This window comes from Lissotriton vulgaris, chromosome 12, assembly GCF_964263255.1.
Source record: "Lissotriton vulgaris chromosome 12, aLisVul1.2, whole genome shotgun sequence".
Classification (NCBI taxonomy): Eukaryota; Metazoa; Chordata; class Amphibia; order Caudata; family Salamandridae; genus Lissotriton; species Lissotriton vulgaris.
The window spans coordinates 519,194,346-519,217,929 of record NC_141700.1 but is presented as its reverse complement, the minus strand read 5'-3'; the positions used below and the strand labels follow the sequence as shown (position 1 = coordinate 519,217,929).

The 23,584-nt window shown below is 46.4% G+C and overlaps 1 protein-coding gene across 1 annotated transcript in view; it reads left to right on the top strand.

Annotated features, from left to right (window-relative positions):
- Nucleotides 1-23,584, top strand: part of HYDIN (HYDIN axonemal central pair apparatus protein) — a 2,950,008-nt gene that overhangs the window by 2,455,311 nt on the left and 471,113 nt on the right. Inside the window, exon 72 of the mRNA XM_086945295.1 lies at nucleotides 7,557-7,722. Within this exon, the coding sequence (XP_086801421.1) occupies nucleotides 7,557-7,722 (166 nt within the window). The remainder of the gene's footprint in view (nucleotides 1-7,556; nucleotides 7,723-23,584) is intronic.

Sequence of the window (23,584 nt, the reverse complement as noted above, 5' to 3'; positions counted from 1 at the left end):
AGATTTCCAGCAAAACAAGAATCAACAAAGTACATGGTTACACTATTGGTCTGCACTCACTAAGTGGTGTTCACCAATTACCGTATATGAATCACAAATGCAAATTCTAAATCCTCACCGCTGAGCAACAATGTTAGATTTGGGGGTCTCTGGTTGGCACAGGTAAGGACTAGTGACAAGCAGGGGCCCTCTCCTCTAGTCAGGATAAGGGGATCACCCTCTTGAAATAACCCCTGCTCACCCTCTAGGTAGCTTGGCGCGAGCAGACAAGACTTATTTTCAGAGGCGTTATAGGTTAAGCATTTGTGGACACACACAGTAACTCAGGAACCACACCACAGATGGACACCACGCTAGGTTTGTATAAAAAATAATGATATTTTATGTAAAGGCTTAGCACAAGACCCAAATAACGTCAGAAATAATACACAATACTTATTAGCAAAAGAGTTCTTGTTAAAAATGCGTATTTGAAAGTTCTGTGCGCTTCGCACTGTCTGCCCGGCTCTCCTGGTGATGAAACGTACCTAGAAAGAGTCAAACAGGTGCAGCGGACGCTCCGGTCCGGTGCGCACACAAATGCAGTGCAAGTCTCACAGTACCTAAGATCATTGTGTCCGACAAGGACGCTGCATGGGAAAACAGAAGCGTTGCAGGCAGCGATGTCCTCCTTTTAAGGTGCAATCTCCGGCTCGTAGACGTCCTGGTGCGGATCGTAGACTTCAAAGTTGTGTTGTGCGAGGGGTGCCTTGTGCGGTGCGATTGAGTTCCGGTGCAGCGTACGAGCCGTACCTTGAAAGTTGGTGCTCGGGTAATCCTCTGAGCGCGGTGCGAAGCGGACGGTACGCTCGGTGGTGCGAGACATACCCAGACGGTCTACGCGCTGCAGCCTTTGGGTGCGCGTTGAGCAGTGCGGTTTGGAGGGGGGTGGAAAGCGAGGTGCGGTGCAAGGTCCTTGCTTCACGTTGCGAGCTACGGCTCGTGGGGGCCACAAAGTCTGATTGTTCGGGCCTGACGGGTTCTTCCTTGACGTTGCGAGCTACGGCTTGTGGGGGCCACAAAGTCGCGTTGTTCAGGGCGGACAGCTTGGCACGGGCTTCCCAGTATACGCGTCGACCTTACGAGGCACACACTTCTCTCTGCTTCAGCGCTATGGGGAGAACAGCGTTTTTCAGCAGCTCCTCTCAAGGTGGTTGAAGTCCACTAGTCCTGGGACTTCGTTCAGGGGGCAAGCTCACCCAGAAGCCCTTGGAGACCTTTAAAGCACAAGTTGAGCAAAAGTCTTTTCCAGTCTTTTTCCTCTCCTTCAGCAGCTAGGCTACCACTGCAGGCCAATCCCCCAGGTCAGGGACAGTACTCTTCCTTACAGCTTTCCCAGTTCCTTCTCGTTGGGCAGAGGTTCTTCTTGTTTAAGCAGGATCTGATTTCTTGGGCTCAGGGTCTCAATACTTATACTGCAATTCTTTTGTTCTTTCAGGCCAGGGGGCCTTTGCCCAGTTCTGGAGTACTTTGTTTACAGGACTCTGACTTGTCTTTTCAGTGTGCAGGGCAGAGACATCAGACGCTCCCCAGGGGGTGGAGCCAGCATTGTGGTGGAAAGGCACAGCCCTATTCAGAGTCCAGGTGCACTCCTCCCACCCATCTGGATGTAATCTCTCTATTCACTAACTGGCTGCCCAGCCTGTCTCCTGGAATTCCCCAGCCTTGTCACTCACAGAAACCAGACAGCAGATACACATCCTTGCAGAGGCGGGCTCAAATCGTTAAGCAAGCAAAGACCTTTCTAAAAGTGGTATTCGCAAACACAGGATATCAAAATAAACTTTACTAAAAGATGTATTTTATTATTCTGAGTTCAGGCATACTAAACTTGAATTTCTACCATGCTCTCTGAGTCTGTTAGGATTATAGAGTGCAATAATTCCAGAAGCCCATTCTGGCCTATGGAGAACAGGTAGCCTTGCAATAGTGAAAACGAAAATGTCTGTAATTCACTATTATGACATGCCACACACATCAGGGCTTGTCCTACCTTATACTTACAATGCACCCTGCCCTGGGGCCTACCATAGGGGTAACTAATATGAAGTTAAGGGAAGGTTTAGGGACTGGCAAGTGGGTGCACTTGCCTAGTCAGCATGACAGTACCAGACTGCACTCAGGCTCTGCAATGGCAGACCGTAGACACATTTTTACAAGGCTGCTTCTGTGGGTGGCACAACCAGTGCTGCAAGCCCACTAGCAGCATTTGGAGTTACAAGCCCTGGGCCCTCCTGGTGCACTGTACTAGGGTCCGACAGTAAACCAAATAAGCCAATCATGGAACCCAATCAATATAGCAATTTACACAGGGAGCACTTGCATTGTGGCACTGGTTGGCAGTGGCACAGTGCTCTGAGCAGCTAATACCAGCAAAAACACATGAGTCAACAACAACAAAATGGAAGGGAGACCCACGCCAATGGTGCCAGGTCTAACAGGTATATGCCTGTAGATGGAACACATTTGTGGCATGGTGCACAGCAAAGGCTGTGGATCCCCTTTCTGCCCCTCTTTTGGAGGTTCTCCTCTTTATTCTATCTTTGGCCCAGCAGGGCTCTGCTCTGGGCCCCCTTAAAGGCTATCTTTCAGTCATTTCGACCTTTCTTCGCCTTCCTGATGAGCCTTCTCTTTTCAAGTCCCCTATTGTAAATATGTTTCTTAAGGGCATTACTCACCTCTTTCCTCCTATTCCTCTCGTAATGCCCCATTGGGACTTGAATCTGGTCTTAACTTACCTTGTGTGTGCTCCTTTCAAGCCACTAAACTCAGACTCTTGAGCTTAAAGACTGCTTTTCTGGTTGCCATAACCTCTGCTTGGAGGGTGAGTGAGCTTCAGGCTCTATCTTCTAAACCACCTTTCCTTGCTGTCCATCCGGACAAGGTTGTCCTTCAAAGTAAGCCTTCTTTTCTTCCCAAAGTGGGTACCTCTTTCCACATAGGACAGACCATCACTTTGCCCACCTTCTTCCCGCCCCCGCATCCTTCCAAGGAGGTGAGACTTCACTGTCTGGATACAAAAAGTGTGTTATCATTTTATTTGGATTGCCCAAAACAATTCCCTGTGGGGGATCAACTCTTTGTTGGCTATGTGGGGCCAAGAAAGGTAGGGCTGTGCAAGAATTGATCATCTCTCGATGGGTCGTACTTTGCATGAAGATCTGTTACTCCTTGGTGAAAAAGGAGCCTCCAGTAGGACTGCGCGCCCATTCCACCAGAGAAGACAGCAGCCACTACTGCTTTGGGATGTGGAGACCCCTTTGGTGATATCTGTCAGGCAGCCATGTGGGCATCTCTGCACACGTTCACTAACCATTACTGCCTGGATAGTCAAGTCTGGAGGGATGGCTTCTTTAGCCGATCAGTTCTCCAGAACTTTCTGGTGTGAACTTAGTTTGCAGACCCACCACCGGGGTTGGTATTACTGGGGTATCTATTCTAAGGTAAGGGATCTTTAACTAATGGTCTTTTTCAGATGAACAAGTTACTTACCTTCGGTAACGATATATCTGTAAGAGACATATATTAGTTATAGATTCCTTACCGCCCCGCCCATCCTCCCCATTCTGTGAACTGACTTCTAGAGTAAGGGACTCCCTTTCAGGGCCCTAGTTTTGTGCACCAGTGGTCAGTGCCTTGCATGGCTCTGTTCTTCTTGTGTGGAATTTCGTGTAAAAGAACTGACTTTGGCACGCAGGGACACCATCTAAGTAGATACCACGACGTCATTCTGGCGATCAGGACGCCGACGACGAACACAGAGTCGACTAATGCAAACTACGCGCAGGGGATCAGCTAAGAAATAATTCTCCCGATCCAGTCTGACGCCTCGGGGTAATTCTAAGGTAAGGCATCTATAACTAATATACGTCTCTTACAGATATATCCTTACCGAAGGTAAGTAACTTGTTTATCAGGGCTGCCTCACCTACCCTATACAGAACTTGGAGGAGATGGCCCCAGATGAACCCCATCCTGACCTGTGGTAGTCCACTGTCTCTTTCCAGACTTCACAGTTGTGGCAGTTACACCAGTGCTTTGGTGGGAAGATGGAGATCCGAACCCTCTGCTCTTTAACGGACATCCAACTCTATACCATCCTTTTGGAGTTTCCAGAGATCAGTCTGACTCTAAAAAGCTTTTTGCAATTCATCAGCAAGGGAGGACGGTTCAGATTCTCGCAAAAAACACTTCCACCATGTAGTACTGCAACTAGCACGAGAGAGTGGGTTCATGAATCCTTTGCCAGTTGACTCTACACCTTTAGAAGTGACTGGATGAGCCAGACACCTTCCTGATAGCCAACCACGAAGCAGGATCCCTGAATGGTCAAGTGGACAAAGGGTTTGGAACATAAATGGCATCTCGATCCCGAGGTGGCACATGGGAATCTTCAGTCAGTAGGATCTATTCGCCACTGTGGAGAACATCCAGTGTCATCACTTTTGCATGCTGGAGTTTTCTCCCCAAGGCATTTGCTCAGAGTCTTATTCCTGCTGGAAGGAAACGAAAGATTGTTGTGTGTGTTTGCACTGCTGCCTCTTCTGCCTCGAGTATTGAGTAAGATCAAGGCAGAGTGGATGCAAGTTATCTGGATTGCCTCCGTTCTGAGCCTGAAGGATGTGGTTTCCTGAGCCCTCTAATCAGGCCACCATTTCAGAATTACCTCCTGTCTCAGAAATATGCTGGGACCTGCATCTCCATCTTCAGAACCTACACCTCCATTCATAGAGATCTAACAGAGTAATTGAATCCTTTTGACTTACTGACATATTGGTTGATGGCACCCTTGTGGCCACTTACCCTTCCGGCAATTTTTTCTACGCTGGGTGCTTGGGCAAATTTGGGGCCAGGTGCACTGTCTGAAACCCTGACCCCTTACAAAAAAAATTAATTTGTTCTTTCTTTAGCCCACAAGAACTTGCTGTGGGTGTGTTGAAAGGTTATATATAGGCTCTTTTTGTCTTTCAGGTGTGCCTATTCAACCACTGTTACTTAAGGACCGGCCCTCCTGGGTTTCATAAAAGGTTTGATATCCCTATTTACACCCAGGTCATCTGTTATGCCACATATCCAAGCCATTCGAGTCAATGCACAGCAGTTCTTCACAACTCTTAACTCTCAAGACGGTCTTCCTTGTTGTGATTACATGAGCCCATCAAGTGAGTGCTCTGTGAACTACAGGTGCTTTTGGTGCCATCACCCTACACCACCTTTCTGGACACTTGGGTACTGAGTGCCAGGTCGGTTTTTCTACTGATGTTGTGATTGCCTCCCACATTTGTTAATTGATTACTCTGCCAGCATTTTTTGTTTCTAACCTCCTGAACTAAGAGACGTTCCATTGACTTGACCTTAAGTCTGCTCTAAGCCTTTACATCGGTCACACAGAAGACCATCACAGAGATGATCAACTCTTTGTGGAATTGTATGGGCCAAAAAAGGAAAGGGCATGTACAAGTGGACCGTGTCCATGTGGATAGTCTACTGTTTCAAAATCTTCTATGCACTGGCCAAAAAACAACTCCCTGAAGTCCTGTGAGACCACTCCAGCAGGTCAAAGGTCTCCACAACTGCATTGGGTGATGTTTGCCTGTTTAAAACATCTGCCAGACAGCAACATGGGCAGTGCGGCATACATTTACAAAGTATTTCTGTCTCAACAGTCAAGCCTGGCGTTAATGGCACTTTGCTACGACGTTATACAAGACTTTTTGATCTGAATCCACTCAACAGACACTCTACCTTTGGGGAGGTACTCCTGTACTATATATTCGAGAAATGAAGAATCTGTGGTTAGGTGTATCAAGCAGAAGAACAAATGACTTGCCTTCAGTAACGCTCTATTGGTATTTCAACCATATATTCCTCACTGCCATCTCAGTTCCCCATTCTTTGTAGTGGACCTTTTTCAGTATAGAAAAAGATCCTAAGTTAAAATACTGGCCACTGTACAAACATATTGATCACCGCTCCATGTCCAACGATGCAGAAGGTTAATATTGATGGAACAGTTGTCAGTGCACAGGGGTGGCACTTCTATGGGGCTTCACTCCGTCACTTCGGAGTTGGTACATAGCCACCACCGAGCAGCTTGACACCACCCACCGGCGAGCAGGAGCACTGCTTCAAAACTTCTGGAGAACCAGTATGCATGTGGGGAATATTCTAAAGGTAAGGAATCTGTTGTCAGACAGTGTATGCACCAGAGAGAGCATTCCCAATGGTAACTACATTTTTCTTTAAGATTTCAGTCTTTTTGTTTTCTTTTAGATGGCAGCGAAGCACCAGAAAGACTACTGAAATGTAAACTTTGCAGTATAACATTTGCATACATTTAGTCCCCTTGCACTGGCCCTCTAAGTGTCCTTATCATGTTGGGGTCCTTCTTCGTCTGTTGGTTGGTTGAAGGTTCTCTATATTATTTTTAAAACACAGGTAATGGAGAAAGATTGAGTCACCTGAAACACATCTGAGTAGGAAAACTTCACGAAAGCCTACCATTTGCCAATGTTTATAAACAGAATAACATTTAAAGTTATGTACCCTGTCTAAAGAATTCAATGAGTGTTTGTAGGATATGGTGTTCAGGAGAGCGAGTGTTATTGAAGAGAAGCTTCGTAGAAGCAAGAATTAAGGAGACTTTGAGTGAGATGGAAAAATGCTGTTGCAGGAAAGAATAAAATGAAAGGGAGTATAGAAGAAAACCCTGCAGGAATGTAAAAATCAATAAGACTGCCTCAAATGATGTGCAAAGCAAGTTTTATTGAGAAAGATTGCAGAGAGAGGTGTTAGGGGTGAACCGGAATAGAACAATATATCCAGGGAAGATGAAGTAGAGGGGTGTGAAAGAGGATGTCGGACACAAAGTGTTGCAAGCTAGCAGGATAACTCAGTGAGTTGAAGCTAATTGCTGAACCATTTGGTGATATGCAGGTCACAAATCATGTCAAGAGCAGCTCAACCTTCCATCCTTGTTAGGTGAATACATCGAGTACCATTACATTTGATAATAGTAGCACTTCTTATGTACAATTCTTAGAAACAGTGGGAAACCAGCAAGAGGTGCTATTTAAAGCAGGCCAATAATAATTATCACGATTACTATTATTATTATTATTTCAGTTGCTGTGAAGTGTATGAATACACGATTATCACTGACCTGCAGTGAGGACAGTGGTGTTGCTGGTAAAAATGTAATAGGGTTTAAAAGCAATACATTTACAAGTCATGAGGAAAGCGGAAAAACACAGAAGAACGGGGTGTTCTCTTGTTTGCCTGCTTTTCAATTCAGTACCTTCTGCTGAATTATCTATTCCTTACAAAAGAGAGTTAGTTGGAAGTTTCTATTTGTTGAACACCTTGCAGTAACAAGCCCACAACATGATAAACCCTCACAGCTGTCTCCTAAATTGTGCTGTCTTCATAATTGTTTCAGAATGGAGTATTATGATTCTCAGACACCATGCAAATGGGGCAGTCCTTGTGTTCACTTGCATTCTTCTTTATTTTCCTAGATCATATTTGAATTCATTCCACTACAGCTGGGCATCACAGAATGTTTTTGGACCTTTACTATTTCAGAACAGAACATTTCTGTTCCTTTTCTTCTGGTGGGAAAAACTAGAGAGCCTTGTGTAACCATGGACAGGTCTCACCTAAACTTTCGATCTCTTCTAGTTGGTAAGTGCAACATAACTATCGGAGACTTTTCAAAAAAATATTCTCTGTAGGTTGCTGTGTTTAGATCATGGTTGCTATCAAGGGCAGCACACTACTCATTAGGTTATTGTGCTGTATTTGTGTCGCTAGTATGTGGCTTTTAGGTTCAGGGACCTTTAGTTTTCAGATGTTTGAAAACTTATAATGACTTTCCTTTCTTTTCGCTTCTGCAGAGTCACTAAATAAAGTTGTCCTGTGTGATATTTAATAGGATAACACTGCATGGAAAGCCGCAGTCATGAGTAACATTTTGTCTATTTCCATGACACATTTAGTGTTGCCAGTGACTGTTACAAGACAGTATATTTAGATAGAAGACTAATAATTTTGACATGGAGCAAGAGAAAAAGGGGGACCACAACAGACACCCTAATGCAAGTAGGAAATGTCTTGCTCAGTTCTGATAAAATGCATCCAGGCTGGCTGACTGGCTACATCCAAGGTAGCCAGCCAAGATTCACGAGGGAATGGAAGTCATCTCAGAGGCTGGTGAATGATTGAATATGTTTGTGGAAAGGGAATATTTGTCGTTTGTATGGTATGCAAGGAATGTAAAATTTGGAAAGCAGTAGAGGCTTTATTATATTCTCCCAGGAAGACATTACCATCAGGAGTGAAGTGACAGGCAGTTGAGGCAGGGTCACTCCGCGAAAATAACTTTTGTAAAGTAATTCATAATTCATGTATATTCTTGTTATACAATGCAAGAATATATACCCCACTTAGGGTTCAGAAAGATGAAGTAGGCAGGGGTCCCTCAGCTACCACAACAGGTTCCGAGGGAGGTGATCCAGTTTCCATACACTCTTCCTCACATGATTCTACTTTTGCCACTTCAGGAGGTGAGTAGACAGCATTTCAAAGTCACTGATGCTTCCAGTAGTCACCTGTCCTTATTTGATATTGAAACACTCATTGAGGCATGCCGGTATATCTGACCTTTAAAGGTGTTTCAGTACTCAGGGTTAATATTGAGCCATCAGTCGACATAGAGAAACATTTTACCATTAATAAGCTCCCATCACACAGAGTCTGTCTCCTTCTTCGACTAGAGGTGGGTCTCCGCCTCCAAGTACATGGAAGGGGATCAGCTAGCCTCCATCACTTGCGTATGAATTGGCATCTACTGAAGTTGGTGTAGAACCATGCCCTCCAAAAAAAACATACTCTCTGTGAAGGTTGTAGCCTCCTATTAACTGAAGTTTGGATCTGCATTGTATGCAGCTTCACGTGAAAGATTTTGTTGCAACTGACAAAGGTAGACATAGGAGTAGTGAAGAATCCGCTGTTACCTGCTCTTGCAAAAAAATTGAAAGATTGAGCACGACATGGAGTCTCATCATTGAAGGTGCAGGGGTGGATCAGAATCTCCCAGGCCTAGAAGGCACAGAATTCTATAGCAGTCTGCTTCAGAATCTGACTCTTCAGATCATTGATATGAGTTATCTCTAGCCTCCCAGATGACCTCTTATACTTCCACAGGTTGTGTATCAAGCCTCCTGCTAGAAAATTCAAAATTCGAAAGGTGGCCCCTGAGGTGACCACATCAGTTATTTTTGAGCTCATTCAGATAAAGCCTTCATCTCACCGAGTGGTTTCTTTGTTGCCAGGCTTCTAGGGAGTAGCCATAACATTAAAATATATCCCACTTTGAACCAAAGCTCTGAACCAAGCACCAAGCAAATGAAGCAAGTCATCACGATCCTCCCGAGAAGAGCTCTCGTGTCTCTTTCATCCAAGCATCTATCCATTCATCCTTTATCCTTCCATCCACCTGCTCTGATCTACCATTTCACCTTTACATTCTGTCATCCATTCAGTCTTTCACCATAACGTCCATCCACCAGCCGCGGTCGGTAGTAGGAGTTCCTGCAGGTCAGTGACGTGGGGAGCGGGAGGGGCAGGGTGGGGGGGTAGTACTGTATGGATTACGGAGTTTAACAGGTAAGTAAACATATAAATAAATAAAACGAATTTTGTTGCGCGCACTGCATCGTATTTGGTGATGCAGTGCACGCAACAAAATTAGTTTTATTTATTTATATGTTTACTTACCTGTTAAACTCCGTAATCCATACATTATTACCCCCCACCCTGCCCCTCCCCCTCCCCACGTCACCTCCCTGCAGGAACTCCTAATACCGACCACGGCTGCCACCCACCCATCCATATCCAAACCTATCCATCTCCAAACCTATCCATCCATCTGTCCATCTAACCACCATTTCACCTATCCATCTCTCTATCCACCCTTTTACTCATCCACCCATCCATCCTTTTAGTCTCCCACCCATTCACTCCATCCATTCACCCTTTCATTCCAACCTTCCATGCTTTCACTCCATCCATCCTCACTTTCACTCGTCTATCCACCCTTTCACTCATCCATCTATCCCCCTATCTGATAGAGACTACTAGCCGCAGATTCCTTAACGTAGAATTATCCCCAGGCGTAAGACTGGATCCAGCAAATTTTTTGCCACAGCATCCCTGCGCGCCAGGGGGACAGCACCAAGTGACTCCCCCTGATGTTGTTCGTGTTCGTGACGTCAGCGAGGATACATAAGTCCCACTCGGCACACCTACGTCAGTTTTTTCTGTTTTCCACGTGCAACGCGGATTCGGATTGTGTCCTGGCCTGTTTTCAGGCCTTCTTTTCCTTTTCACGCTTGGGCGTTGTGGAACAGTGTGCCAATGCCTTCGGGCTTCAAGACGTGTACCTCTTGTGCACGTCCTGTGTCGGCGAAGGACCCTCACCCGATCTGCATGTGGTACCTGGGCGAGTACTACGACTTGACAGATTGCGACGCCTGTCAACACCCTAAGCCTAAGTCACGGCGGGAGCGCCGGATGAAGTTGCTGTCGGCCTGCTTGTCCAGGTCAGTGTTGTCCCAGCATCCGTCCCCTACCTCGGAAGCAAGGAGCCGCCAGTTCCGTTTGCATGCGACATCGTCCCTTGCCACAGCCCCAAGGGCGTTGCTAGCCGACTGGTAGGTCCATCAGCTTTTCTCCGAGGCCCTCTCCTCCTTCGGTGGTGGGCGCGGTTTCCCTCGAAACGTGCACCCCGCCTGTAGCCTTCCTACCCGCGGTTTCCAGGCGTTGGGGCGGCTAGGGCCCAAATGACAGCCCATGCCGCGCCTCTGCAGGCTTCTTTGGCCCCTCCTCCACCTCCTGAGACATCCGCGAATCCCTTGCCTCGTTCGGGGACTTCCGCGGAGTCGCCGACGGCTCCGGCCCTGGCGCTAATTTTTCGGCTTCAGGTCGTAGGAGGGTGGTGTTGTCGGGGTGTAATCCTTCGGGGCTCCCCTCTTCGGCACCTGGCGTCTCTGCCTTGCCGCAAATCCCTATGGGGCTCCCTGTGGTGTTGCAGGACATTGCCGGGACTCCGGGCTTGCCCCCGAGTCCCCCTCTGTCCTCTGAGCAGGCGGCTGCCTCGCCAGAGGCTGGGCCAGCGCCGTTTTAGCGCCGGCAGCTTTCCTCCCCTGGGGGAGTCGCAGGTGGAGGCTGGGACTTGGGCTGTTTCCCGAGTCCCTCTCAGTCCTCGACGCGGGTGGCTGGCCCATCTGAGGCCGAGCTGGCGCCTTTTTGGCGCCGCTCCTTCGCCGTACTGGCGTCGACACAGTGCCATTCTTCTGGGGAGCACGTGGTGGCAGAGGTTGACCCGGCGCCGCAAATGCCAACTCCGGTGCCCATCGACGTCAAACAGGAGCCTGTGGCGGACTCCAAAGAGCCGTGCCGGCGTGTCCTTGATTCGTCTCCTGAGGGTCCTTCCTCTCCGGAGGTCTGTCATCTGTTGGTGTCTTCCTCCCCGGGAACAGGGTGCCGCGCTGTTGCCTTTTCACCGGCGTCTTCCAGGGAAGGCTCTACGCCATTCCCGCGGCCTAAATCCTCTGACCCTTCTTTCCGTGGCTCGCGACTGGCTTTTCCACCGGCCCCTCCACCTTCCCCTGGGGCCCCTCAGGTTCCTCACTCATCTGTGAATCCCCCACTATTCTGGGACTGGCCGCTTCCCACTGTACTTGGGATGGACGGCTCAGTCTGCAGTCATCGCCCACGGAGAAATTACTTTCTTCTCCGCAACGCCCTACAGAGGCCAGTGTTGCCTTTGTTCAGGCTATTTCTACGGCTGCTGGTATTCTGTGGATGGGTGAACCTGTCTCTCCATTTCCTACAGATAACCTTTTAGAAGTTCTCCACCAGGGCTCTGGAACACGGGAGCTGTTCCTTCCTTTTGAAGCATCGCTCCACAATTCCCTTCTGGGGGCTTGGGGGCGCCCTGCCACGGGTGATTCAGTGCCTCAGCCGCTCCTGCCTCGCCACCGTCCTGCTCCGCACACCCAGTCTGCCTTTCCTTCCACCCAAGGTTCTCTTCTACGGATGGCTTTTCCATCCTTGCCTGTGGTGTTGTTCCCTCCGTCTCGGGAGGCCTGGTGGTTGGATTCATGGGGGCGTAACGTCTTTGCTTCTTCCAGTGCTGCCTTGCAGGTGCTCAACATTCTGTGTGTGTTGGCTAGGGCTACTTCCAGCCTGTGGGACTCTGTGGAGTTCCTTCTTTCTCATGTCTCCCATGAGGGTGCCCGTGCTGATCTGCGTAGCCATGTGTTGGAGGGTAGGAAGTTTGCCGTGTTTATTCTTCGTGCGGCCTTGGATGTTGCCGATGTTCTCGGCCGTGCTAAGGCCACTTCTGTGGCTCTCTGTCGCCATGCTTGGCTGCACGAAGTTGTTTTTCATGAAAATATTAGGGAGCGTCTGGTTGTCTTGCCCTTTGATGGGGCCCTTCTGTTTAATACTAATGCGGATTCCGCCATTTAGAGTCTTCTTTCGGGGCTCCGTCCCCCTCCTCCTCCTTAGGCTGGTTTGTTGGTCCTCCGGAACTTGATGGGTGGCGTTATCCCACTTGCTCCTGAAATCTGGTGTTTGGAGTGACAGTTACAATTTCTGTGTGGTTTGCTGTGCCTTTGGGGTCCCTAGGTTGGCCCCTCTTTTCAGTTGGCTGCTGGTTCAGCCCCTTTTTGGCAAGAGTATACTTTTTGGCTGATTACTAAGCCTTCTGTAGTTTCTGCTGCAGGTTTTACGGGTTTGTTCTTTGATGCAGGTTTTTTCCCTAAAAGAGGTTCCCATACTTTCTTTGGGACACGTCATACCCTAAGTGGGGTACTTGTAGCTATTGCATAGCTCTGTCTTATGCTGGGAGGGTGTGGACTTCCCTTTGCGGGTTCCTTGCCTTTCCTGGTGTCGCTGTATTCCGCTGGTGCATTTTCTTGGTCTTTACCTAAGCGTGGCTTTGCCATCTACAGCATTGTGCTGCAGTGTTTTTGCCCTTTTGTCCGCCGTTCGGCCTGGTCCTTTGTCTGGTGTTCCAGAAGAGATAATTTCCTGTTTTGACGGCTTGGTCCGTCCTACTTGTTTCTCCTCTTATCTTCTGGCTGGTCGCACTTCTTCATGGATCAGTTCTGTCCGAAGCGGTCTCCTTCTAGGGGTCATTCGGGACTTTTCTGGCCTTGTCCTTGTTTTGAGCCTGACATGGTCTGGACATTCGGTTTCGTCTCGCTTGTCAGCGGCCAGCTGTGCCTGCCTGCTCTTCTGGTCTGCGGCCGGGGGCTTTGGCATGGGTTCTTGCTCTCCTGCTTCTTGTTCTGCGGGAGCCTTGTGAGACTACGTCTTTCTTCTCACGCCTTCCTTTATTGACTGAAGCGCCGTTGTTGTTGACTTCAAACTGTGACACGTTCGGCTGCCCTCTTGACTGTATGTGTTTTCCGGTGGAGGGCTTTGCATTCATTTCTACCTCTTCTCCTTGGTGTCTTGGGGTGGTTCTTCTTCCTCGTTACTCCTCTGCATTGCCTATACCGCTGGGGCTTCTGGTGGAGCACCCTGGTACCTTCACTGGGCTTGGGGTGTACTGGGCTCCTTTCCCCTTGTCCTTGCTTCCTCTTGATAGGTGAAGGCTGGGCTGCCTTTCTTGTCATAACACATCCCCTGTGGGGTAGGTGTTCTTCCAAGATGGTGAGGTTCTCTTCTGCTTGGGGGGACTGGACTATTCTCCCTGTCCCTGTGACTCATCTCCTATTGGGGCCGTGTCTTTGTCCAGGGTGGGGAGGTCCTCTTGCAGACCTTCCTTCCCCTTGGGTAAGCTAGGGTATCTATTCTACGTTAAGGAATCTGCGGCTAGTAGTCTCTATCAGATGTACAAGTTACTTACCTTCGGTAACAATGTATCTGGTAGAGACGATTCTAGATGCAGATTCCTTCACGACCCGCCCTTCCTCCCTGTTCTGCGAGGACCCTTCTTTGATCTTCTGCACTTGCCTGCCTCTGGGTGGTTGTCCTCTGCGAGTGCCTTTTCTTACGCCCTCCCTAGGGGGATGCTCATCTTGCTGTTTGCTCCATTCCTTCCTTTCTGGTGGCTGGTTGATGGTTTCATGGGTACTTCTGCACCCTTGTCTCCAGTGTGGGGTTTGCTCATGCCCTTCTTCTTTTCGTTGCTTGCACTTCTGACTCCTTTGCAGTCCTTGGGGTTGAGGTCCCTTGGCTGGTTCTCGAGCCTTAGCTCTTTTCAGGAGTTGTTTCTCCCTGCTGATGTTGTCTGGGGATGAAATGTCATTGCTCTTCTGTTCCGGCCTTGGTGCCCTTCTCTGTTCTGGGTGGTGGTTGCAGACTTCTTCGTCTGCTGTGCTTTTTTTCACATGCTTTCTGCCCCCGGGGAGGCTCTTGTATTTGTTTGCAGGCTTGCTTTGCAGTAGCTGTGCTCTGTTCTTTCATTCCATGACTTTTGGTGCCATAATGCCTGCGACTGTTCTGGATGCTGCTGGTCCTCACCATTTGTTTCTTCCCTTTCTGTTTAGCTGTTTTTTTCGCACACTGTTCCAGTATTCTCACAGTTTTTGTTTATGATGACTCCGCGTCGTGGTGCGGAAAAGTTCTGACATAGGGGCGCCGGGGTGGGACTTATGTAACCTCGCTGACGTCACGAATGCGGGCGACATCATGGGAGAGTCACGTGGTGCTGTCCACTCGGTGCACAGGGATGCTGTGGCAAAAAAAAATTCTGAATCCAGTCTCACGCCTGGAGATAATTCTACGTTAAGGAATCTGCGGCTAGAATAGTCTCTACCAGATACATCGTTACCGAAGGTAAGTAACTCGTACTTTACTAATTCATCCACCTTTCTACCCATCCATCCATTACCTTTTCAAACATCCATCCACTTTTTTACTCGCATCCATCCACCCATTTGAGCACTCGCTCACCTTTGTCTGCCAAGTTGCAGACAGAAGAGACCCATCAAGAACTTCACCCACACTGTATCTGCTAAGGTTGTGGGTTCATGATGTCCCAGGAACAATCATATACTCATCAATCTATCCACCCTTTCACATTGTCCATCCACCCTGTTACTCCATCCATGCTTTCACTTGGACATCCATTCTTTTACTCACTCATTCATTCATACTTTCTCTCATCCATTCTCCCTTTCTCTCATCCATCCATCCAACCTTTCGTCTATCCATGCACCCTTCCTTTCATTCATCAATCCATTCTTTATTGTTTCCATCCATCCACCCTCTTTGACTCATCCAGCCATTTTGTCCACACATTCATCCTTTCACTCATTCAGTCACCCATCTATCCATGCACCCTTTCAATCACCATCCATCTGTCCATCCACCCTTTCACTTACACACCTAATTATCCATCCAGACATTCATTCACTCACTCACCTTTTCATGTTAATTATGAGCCTTTGACTGCCGCGCTGCAGAAAGAAGAAGCCAATAAAAAACTCCACCTCCTGCTGTAGCTACTAAAGCAAGGGGTTCCCAACACCCCTGCCAGGCATTCGGGAACCTATGAGAGTCACTCAAATTACCCTTCTCTGTTCATCAAGTGATGAGGTGATTGGAGAAATAATTCATGTCTGCAGACTTCTTTCCTAAGTTCATGAGGAAGATCGTGGTTCGTTATTCCTTGGTTGTTTGGTAACAGCTGCAAATATGTAGTAAAAGGCAGCAGCAGTTACTGCTTCACCTGAGAAGAAAAGCTGGAAGATAGGAATCTCTGAGCATGAAGCTTTGTCAAACCTCAACAAAGTGGCCAGTTCCTCTGCCCTTTTAAATCACTATAACAGACCCCTTTGGGATCTTATAATCAGCTTCAGATCTGTCTCCCAGGGAAAAGTAGATAACTTTCAGGAAATCATTTAAGAAAGAATGCTTACTTCTAATAGTGAGTCTTATTGGTTTGACTTAAGATACTACTGACACTGTGACTTCTGCCATCTGCCATGCTTTTTCAGAAAGATGTTTGTTGTGGCTTAGATATAGCACTTTTACTTCTTATGCTGAACAGAAAGTGCTTACACCTCAAAGAACTGAACAAATGGGGCAAGAGAAACAAAATCAAAATGGTAACTCTCCATCAAATCTTCCTCTACCTTCAGCAAAATAATTTAATGTGTGCATTAGATCTGCAAGATGCCTGATTTCCTGTATCCATTTTCACCAAGCATATGCTTTTCTATAGTTCAAGTTACATCATTACCAAAACAAGGTTATACATTTTAGAATGGAGTCTACTCTCAGAGGTTTTTGAAAAGTCATGGCAGTTGCTCCTGCAATCCTGCGTAAAATAGGGTATTCTTCTATCCTTTACTTAGATGATTGGAGATGAAACTTTGGCACATCCAAAACGTCTAGAGGACCCGCTGATAACAATTGACTTGCTTAAAGTTTGACTGAAGTATACAAAAAATTGATGGTGGGATGTTTGAATTAATGTCGAACACAGGGAAGAACACAGAGCCTACATTCCAGTCCATCGTTATTTTGCACTCCATACCACCTTAGTTTGGACCGCGCAGAATGCAAATCAGTCTTGACCCTGCTCCAATGGGAAATATCCATCCCAAACTGCCATGCTAGGTCCTGTCTAAATGAGAACAGAAGCAACCCAACACATGTTTTACCCTTACTAATGCACATCAGTCAGGCTTTTGTTGCTTCTAGTTTGCCCTACATCTCAATTTAAAAAACTAGACCCTTGTTCTAAATGATTCACTACGGATCTTCAGTGCTAGGCACACGAAGAGGAAAAGTATCTCTTTCTCAGTAGAACTTACTGCCTATCCAGTAGAAATGTATTTAGCTACTGGTAATACAGACTCCTTCAGTTTGCCCGCTATCCTCATTTCTGGGATCCATGTCCTCATGCATTTCCCTGGTCTGGAATGTAAGACCATACATTAGTGACAGATGCCTCCCTGAAGAGTTTGGGGCGCTTATATAAATGAACTCCCATCACAAGGCTTGGGGTCTCCAATGGAAAGAGATTATTATATAAGTATATTGGAACTGCAGGCAGTTCACCCAGCTCTGAAGTTTTTATTGCCAAGGAACCGGAGCCGGTCCCGTCCTGCTTCAGACAGACAAGATGTCCACCATGTCCTACTTGAACAAGCAGGGAGGGACACTAGTTAAAGAGGGCTCTCAAGGGAAGCTCAAACAATTTGTCAGTGTTCCACCTTTCAGGAGATCAAAACTCAAAGCCAGATGAACTGAGCTGCCATTTGTTGGAACAACACAAATGGGTCTTAAACAGTGATGTACTTTCTGGGGGTCATCATGAAATAGATATTTTTTGCAATAGAAGAAACTAGAAATTCCTCACTTATAACTCCAAGTTTCTAGAACGCCAGTGTCTTTTTTTGTGAAAACTGTTTATTAATATGAAAACAGACATCGGAAAGACATTGTGCAGTTATGAATATTTGAGTTACAATGAGTAGCAAGTCAGCCAAGCAAAACATATCATCATTACCCTCCCCTCCCATCTTTATCAAAGAATAGACCTCTTCACACATGACCCATTTCGTCTCAACGTTCATCATCGGACTCTTCATCTGAGCTATCATCATCAGACTCAGGTATGGGATCACAGATATCTCCCCTGTAGGTATTCCAGGCAGTCCAAATTTTAGTCCATTTTCGGGGGCATTTGCGATTAATATACACAGTTCTTTCAGTGACCATGGTAATGTCCATGTCCCTACACCAAGCTTCCAATGAGGGCAAATCAGCTGTTCCCCATTTCTGCGCCACATTGCGTTTAGCCACCATAATGCCGAGCGTCACCCATATTTTCCCATATCTCGTTCGGTCGTTGGGTTCCCAAACATTTAGGAGGTCTCTTCGAGGTTCAGGCAATATGGAAATATTTACAGGTACATGCATCAAAGGATTTAGGAATCGCAAACGGTGCGAATCGCAAAATTCGTCCGTTTGCGATTCCTAAATCACTATTTGGGATGCATCAACAAAAAAGCATGACACTTAAAAAAATTGCGAATTCGCAATTAGGAGGAAAAAATTACCATGAGGTTGGACAGCATGGTAATTTGCGAAAAATCTGAAAATGAAATTTTGTGCATTTTTTAAACACTCATGTTGTGCACACACATGCCCTTAGGACATGTGTGTGCACAACATATGTGCATAGATTGATTTCAGGGGTGCAACAGGGTGTCCTTTAGACACCCCTGCACCCTTGAAATCGCAATCTCAATTTGCGATTAGCTAATTGCGAATCGCAAATTGAGATTGCCTTCCCATTCATTCCTATGGGCCTTTTGGCCCATAGGAATCAATGGGAAGGTATTCCTTAATTGCGATTCGCGAATTGTGAATCGCAATTAAGGAAAAATAAGGAATCGCTAAAGAAATTGCGATTTTTTGATGCATTGCCGTTTGCGATTCCTTAATTGCGATTCCTTAATTTTCGCAATTAAGGAATCGCAAACAGCAACATTAATGCATGTACCTGTTGGAGTCTGGGACACTGTACGGAGGACCTTGCGCCAGTAGTCAGTTAGTACAGGACAATCCCAGATCGTATGAAAAAAGGAGCCCTCACTATCACAACCCCTCAGGCAAAATGGATGCTGTGTTCTGCCTATTTTGTGAAGCGTATGTCGAATGAGATATGTGCGATGTAGGATTTTAAGCTGGACAAGCCGCAATCGGGCCGGGATTCCCACCTCTCTAGGTGATGCAAGCGCCGTTTGCCGTTCCGTCTCGTCCATAGCGCCAACATCAGCCGCCCATTTTTCCTTCAAGGCTGTTGTGGGGTCCGATTGGTTATTAATCAACTTACGAGGTAAGTAACCTATCCTCCAAGGGATAGGATTCAGGTATGTTGGCATTCTGTGGTAGTGCCGTGAGGAGTGCATGCCTAATTTGTATGTAACGGAATGTCTCTGTAGGTGCCAGCTCGTATTGCCTTTGCAGCTGATCAAAAGGGATTACCGTGCCTTTATCCCATAAGTCGCCAACTAGGGAGATTCCTATGTTGTCCCATTGTGCAAAGCCTCTGCTGTTCCTAAGTGACCCTAGCTGTTTCGTGTCCCAAAGGGGTGTGAGTTTTGTGATGGTCCCCTTCCACCCTAGATGTGCCTGTGCTGTATGCCATATCATGACTGTGTGTTTTGTGGCCCCTACCAGTTTCGCCGCCCGTAGTTTATTATATAAGGCCGCTAACATACTGTCTGTTCCCAGCTGCGCTCTATCCGCCTTGTGGGCGGGGTCAGTGTGTGGGGCATGTACCCATTGGTTCATGATTTTGGGATGTGCTGCCCAGTAGTAAAGTCGTATGTTAGGTAGTGCATTGCCGCCGTCATATCAGTCACTGTGCAGTTTGGCTTGCGCAATGCGTACAGGCTTATTGCTCCAAAGAAGTGTAGATACCAGTGCCGATATCTGCTGAAAGTATCACTGAGGTACCGGAAACGGCGTGTTCTCAAGCGCTTATAAAAAGTGGGGTAATGCCATCATTTTGAATAATGCAGCCTTGCCAAGCATTGTGAGGGGCAGTGATTCCCAGTGCGACACGTCTCTACACCACCGGATCTGTGTAAAGGAGCCGGATACAGGGGCAAAATCTCGGACCAAAGCCCAGGTGTGGTAGAACCGCAAAAGAGGTAGTTCCATTCTACCATGTCAAAGGCCATTTTAGCGTCTAAGGAGAGGACAGCCGATGGCTCGGACAGGACATGTTTACGTGCCAATGCATTATGTAGACGCCGAAGATTAAGCGCAGTGTTCCTATTAGGCATAAAGCCGGACTGGTCCCGGTGTATCAAATCGGGCAGATGTGCTTGCAGCCTGTTAGAGATCACTTTAGCTAATATTTTGGATTCCGCATTGAGTAGTGATATGGGACGGTATGATTGACATTCCGTTGGGGGCTTCCCTGGCTTTAGAACCGCCACAATCGTAGCTAACCGCTGGTCCCAAGGCAGCACACCCCGATCCAGACAGTCGTTGTACATGTTAAGCAAATGGGGGCAGAGAGTGTCCGCCATGACCTTGTAGAGCTCCAGCGGGATCCCATTGGGGCCCAGAGCCTTTCCGGATTGTAGTGATTGTACCGCCGCGTATATTTCAGCAATCGTGAGGTCTGCGTCGAGTTTTATGGATGCTTCCGGCGCAAGGCTAGGCAGTTCTATGCTACACAAAAAAATTTCAGCCTCTACCACCGAGCTGTCAGAGTGCGCGGTATATACTGTTCGGAAATGGTCGGCCAATGCACCTACTATTTCTCCCGGGTCTGTTGTATGATCACCCTCTGTTGTTCTGAGCTGCCCTATAGTTCGAGTGTCTCATTCTCTCCTGTCGAGCCAGACCAGGAGCCTCCCCGCTTTATCACCCACTTCATAAATTTTGTGTTTGGTAGCTGCTAGAGCGGTCAATGTATCTTGTCGGAGGTGTTCTCTGTATTGTTGTTGTTTGAGACGAAGAGTGTGGGCCATTGCAGGTGTAGGATTAGTGGTGTAGTCAGTGTCTGCTGTCTGCAGTGCCTGTTCTAGTGTCGAAAGATCTCGATGTTTTGTGCGTTTGTATCCAGTAATGGATGCAATTGCCTGTCCTCGGAGAACCGTTTTATAGGCCTCCCATAGTATGGCAGGTGAACTGGCTGAGGTCATGTTTTCATTAAAGAAGTGTTTTGTGGTCTTAAGAAGTTCCTTCCTTATCTGCGGGACTTGCAAGTACCCTGGATAGATTGGGTAAAGTTGTGTGTGTATGTTAAGACTATTGGGGAGTGGTCAGAGATCCCTCTAGGTCCTATGGTAATGTGGTCTACGCAGGAGAGACTGGATATTAAAGCCAGGACGTAATCTATCCTAGACAGACTGTTGTGCGCTGTGGAGTAAAAGGTGTATTGTTTTGTTATAGGGTGTTTACGTCTCCATACATCCATTAACCCCTATGCTTCACTAAAGCTCTGTAAGCGGGAGACTTCCGCCGACGGGGCCCTCACCGGCTGCCTATCCATGCCGGCGTCCATTGTGGTATTAAAGTCTCCGCCAATGAGGATATCTCCGTCGGGCAGGGACAACAGAAATTCACTGAGGGCCGGGAGCACCACCGTTTGCAGCGCCGGGGGGAAATACACCGAGACCACATTGATCAATATGCCCTCCCACTGCCCGTGTATCGCTGCAAACCTACCCTGATCATCGTGTTTAGTCTGTAAGATTAAGAACAGGGAGTTCGGGGGGAGGAGCCAAGAAGGCGGTCGGAGCGGACGTGTAGCCTCTCGGCTCCGCCGGCCCTTGTGCCCCGCACCGAAATCCTGCTCGCCATCCTGAGGTCTACTACACCGAAACGTGCGGGAAGCTGAGCTGACTTTGCCAGCGTTCTTCCGAGTTCTCCACCCGCCCGGTGACGGAAGATATCGGGTGCATTGCCCCGCAGCCCTGGACCCTGCTCGCATCACAGCGCCATGCCAGACCTCGCGGGCTCCGAGGCGGCCGAGCTGCCCACTTGAGAGACAACATCTGGGAAGTGCTGTTCACGCCGAAATACATACCGGCCGACCTATGCCGCCAGGGGTTTATCGCGCTTTCACAGTGTAGCGCGAGGGCAGGCTGGAGACGTGCTTTATCTGCGCCTCCTTTGTCCGGAGCCGCCATAGTGCTGTTTGGCTCCCATCGTTGCTTTGCCTGACATCGGTGAGCCTCCTTTCCCCTCTGCCTACTCTACCAGGCTGCCGCGGTTCCCTGCCTATACCGCCGACCGAGGGTGACCCTGAAGATTTCGGGGAAGACTAGTGCTGATCGGTCGTGCTCTGCGACCTCCCTTCCCCCCCCAGCTTACACAGTGGATCGTGGGCAAGATGGCGATGCCTGTTTACTTGCTTCGTGGGGATGACAGCACACCCTTACCCTGGACCTGCGAGCTCACTTTCATGCAGGGGACCGGACCTCACTCATCCTCCTGGGACTCGGAGCTAAGGAGACCGCAGCCTGAATGGACTTACAAGGACGGTAGACAGTCAAAATATCGAGTTGTTAATGTCGATGTACCATATTATCGAGTCCAAAATATCGATGGTAAGAAATTTCGAAAACAAAAATATCGTCGTAGAAAATATCGATTTATGTGTGTGTCAAAAATATCGAAGACATGAATTTCGAAATCAGTAATATCGATGCTGAAAATATCGATTGTCAAAAATATCGATATGTAAAAGTGATGTTTTAAAGTATGTTAAGTAATGATCTAGTTAAATGTTGTTTATATATAAGGTAATATTTACATTTAATTTTATTATTTTTAGTTAGAAGTCTAGGAGCGGGATGTAGAGTTTATAGGGGATAAGGGTGGGTAGTGTATTAAAAAAGTATAGTGTAAATATGGAATAATAAATTTCGCATTTGAAGTTAAATTTTAAATTTGCGAAATTTTATTCAAATTATTTAAAAAAGCAAAATTTTATATAAATTTATTGAGTATTGTTAAATTATTTGTTCTTTGCTTTTGGATATATATTATTAAATTGTGTAAATATATCTAAATATTTCATTTTTTACTAAATAATTGTATATTAATGTTAGGAACGGGATGTAGAGTTTATAGGGGATAAGGGTGGGTAGTGTTTTAAAAAAGTATAGTGAAATTGTAAAATATTAAATTTCGCATTTCCTTTAGATTTCAAAATTTCGATATTTTAAAAAAAAAATTTGTAGTAGTCGAAATTTGATCGAAATTTAGGGAGTACATTAAATATTATGATTAATTTTTGTGTATGTACAAAAAAGAATTATAAATATTAAAATATTACATTATATTTTTATAATATTTGTACAATAAATTTAGGAGCGGGATGTAGAGTTTATAGGGGATAAGGGTGGGTAGTGTTTTAAAAATATATAGGGTAATTATATGAATTAAAATTTCGCAATTTCATTTAAATTTGCGAAATTTATCAAATTTAAATTAATATTTCGAATTATGCGAAATGATATCGATTTAATTTGAATATAGTACTTATTTTTTAAGTTTGCTGTTGTGTATGTACTAAAATAGATGTGTAATTATAATATTTTTATATATTTTCTAAAAATATTTGTCTAATTATTTTATGAGTGGGATGTATACTTTCAAGGGGATAAGGGTGGGTAGTGTATAAACAAAGTATACTCTAATCATAGAAGTAAAAATTTCGCATTGTATTTAATTTTAGTTTCGAATCGAAATTTTATATAAATATTATTTAAATACGAAATTATGAACACCATTATGTTGTTGTTCTAAATTGAGGTATTTTGTGTATGTAGTAAAAAGAATCAAAAATATATAATGTAGTAGATATTAAATAAATAAATGTATCATATTTTTAGGAGTGGGATGTAGACTTTATAGTGGATCAGGGTGGGTAGTTTTATCAAAGGTACATTTTGTGCGTTTAGGGTCTGTTTTTTGTGTATGTGCGAAGGGGTATTTTAAGTGTTCAGGGTCAGTTTTTGGTTTGTGGGTGAAGGGGTTTTGT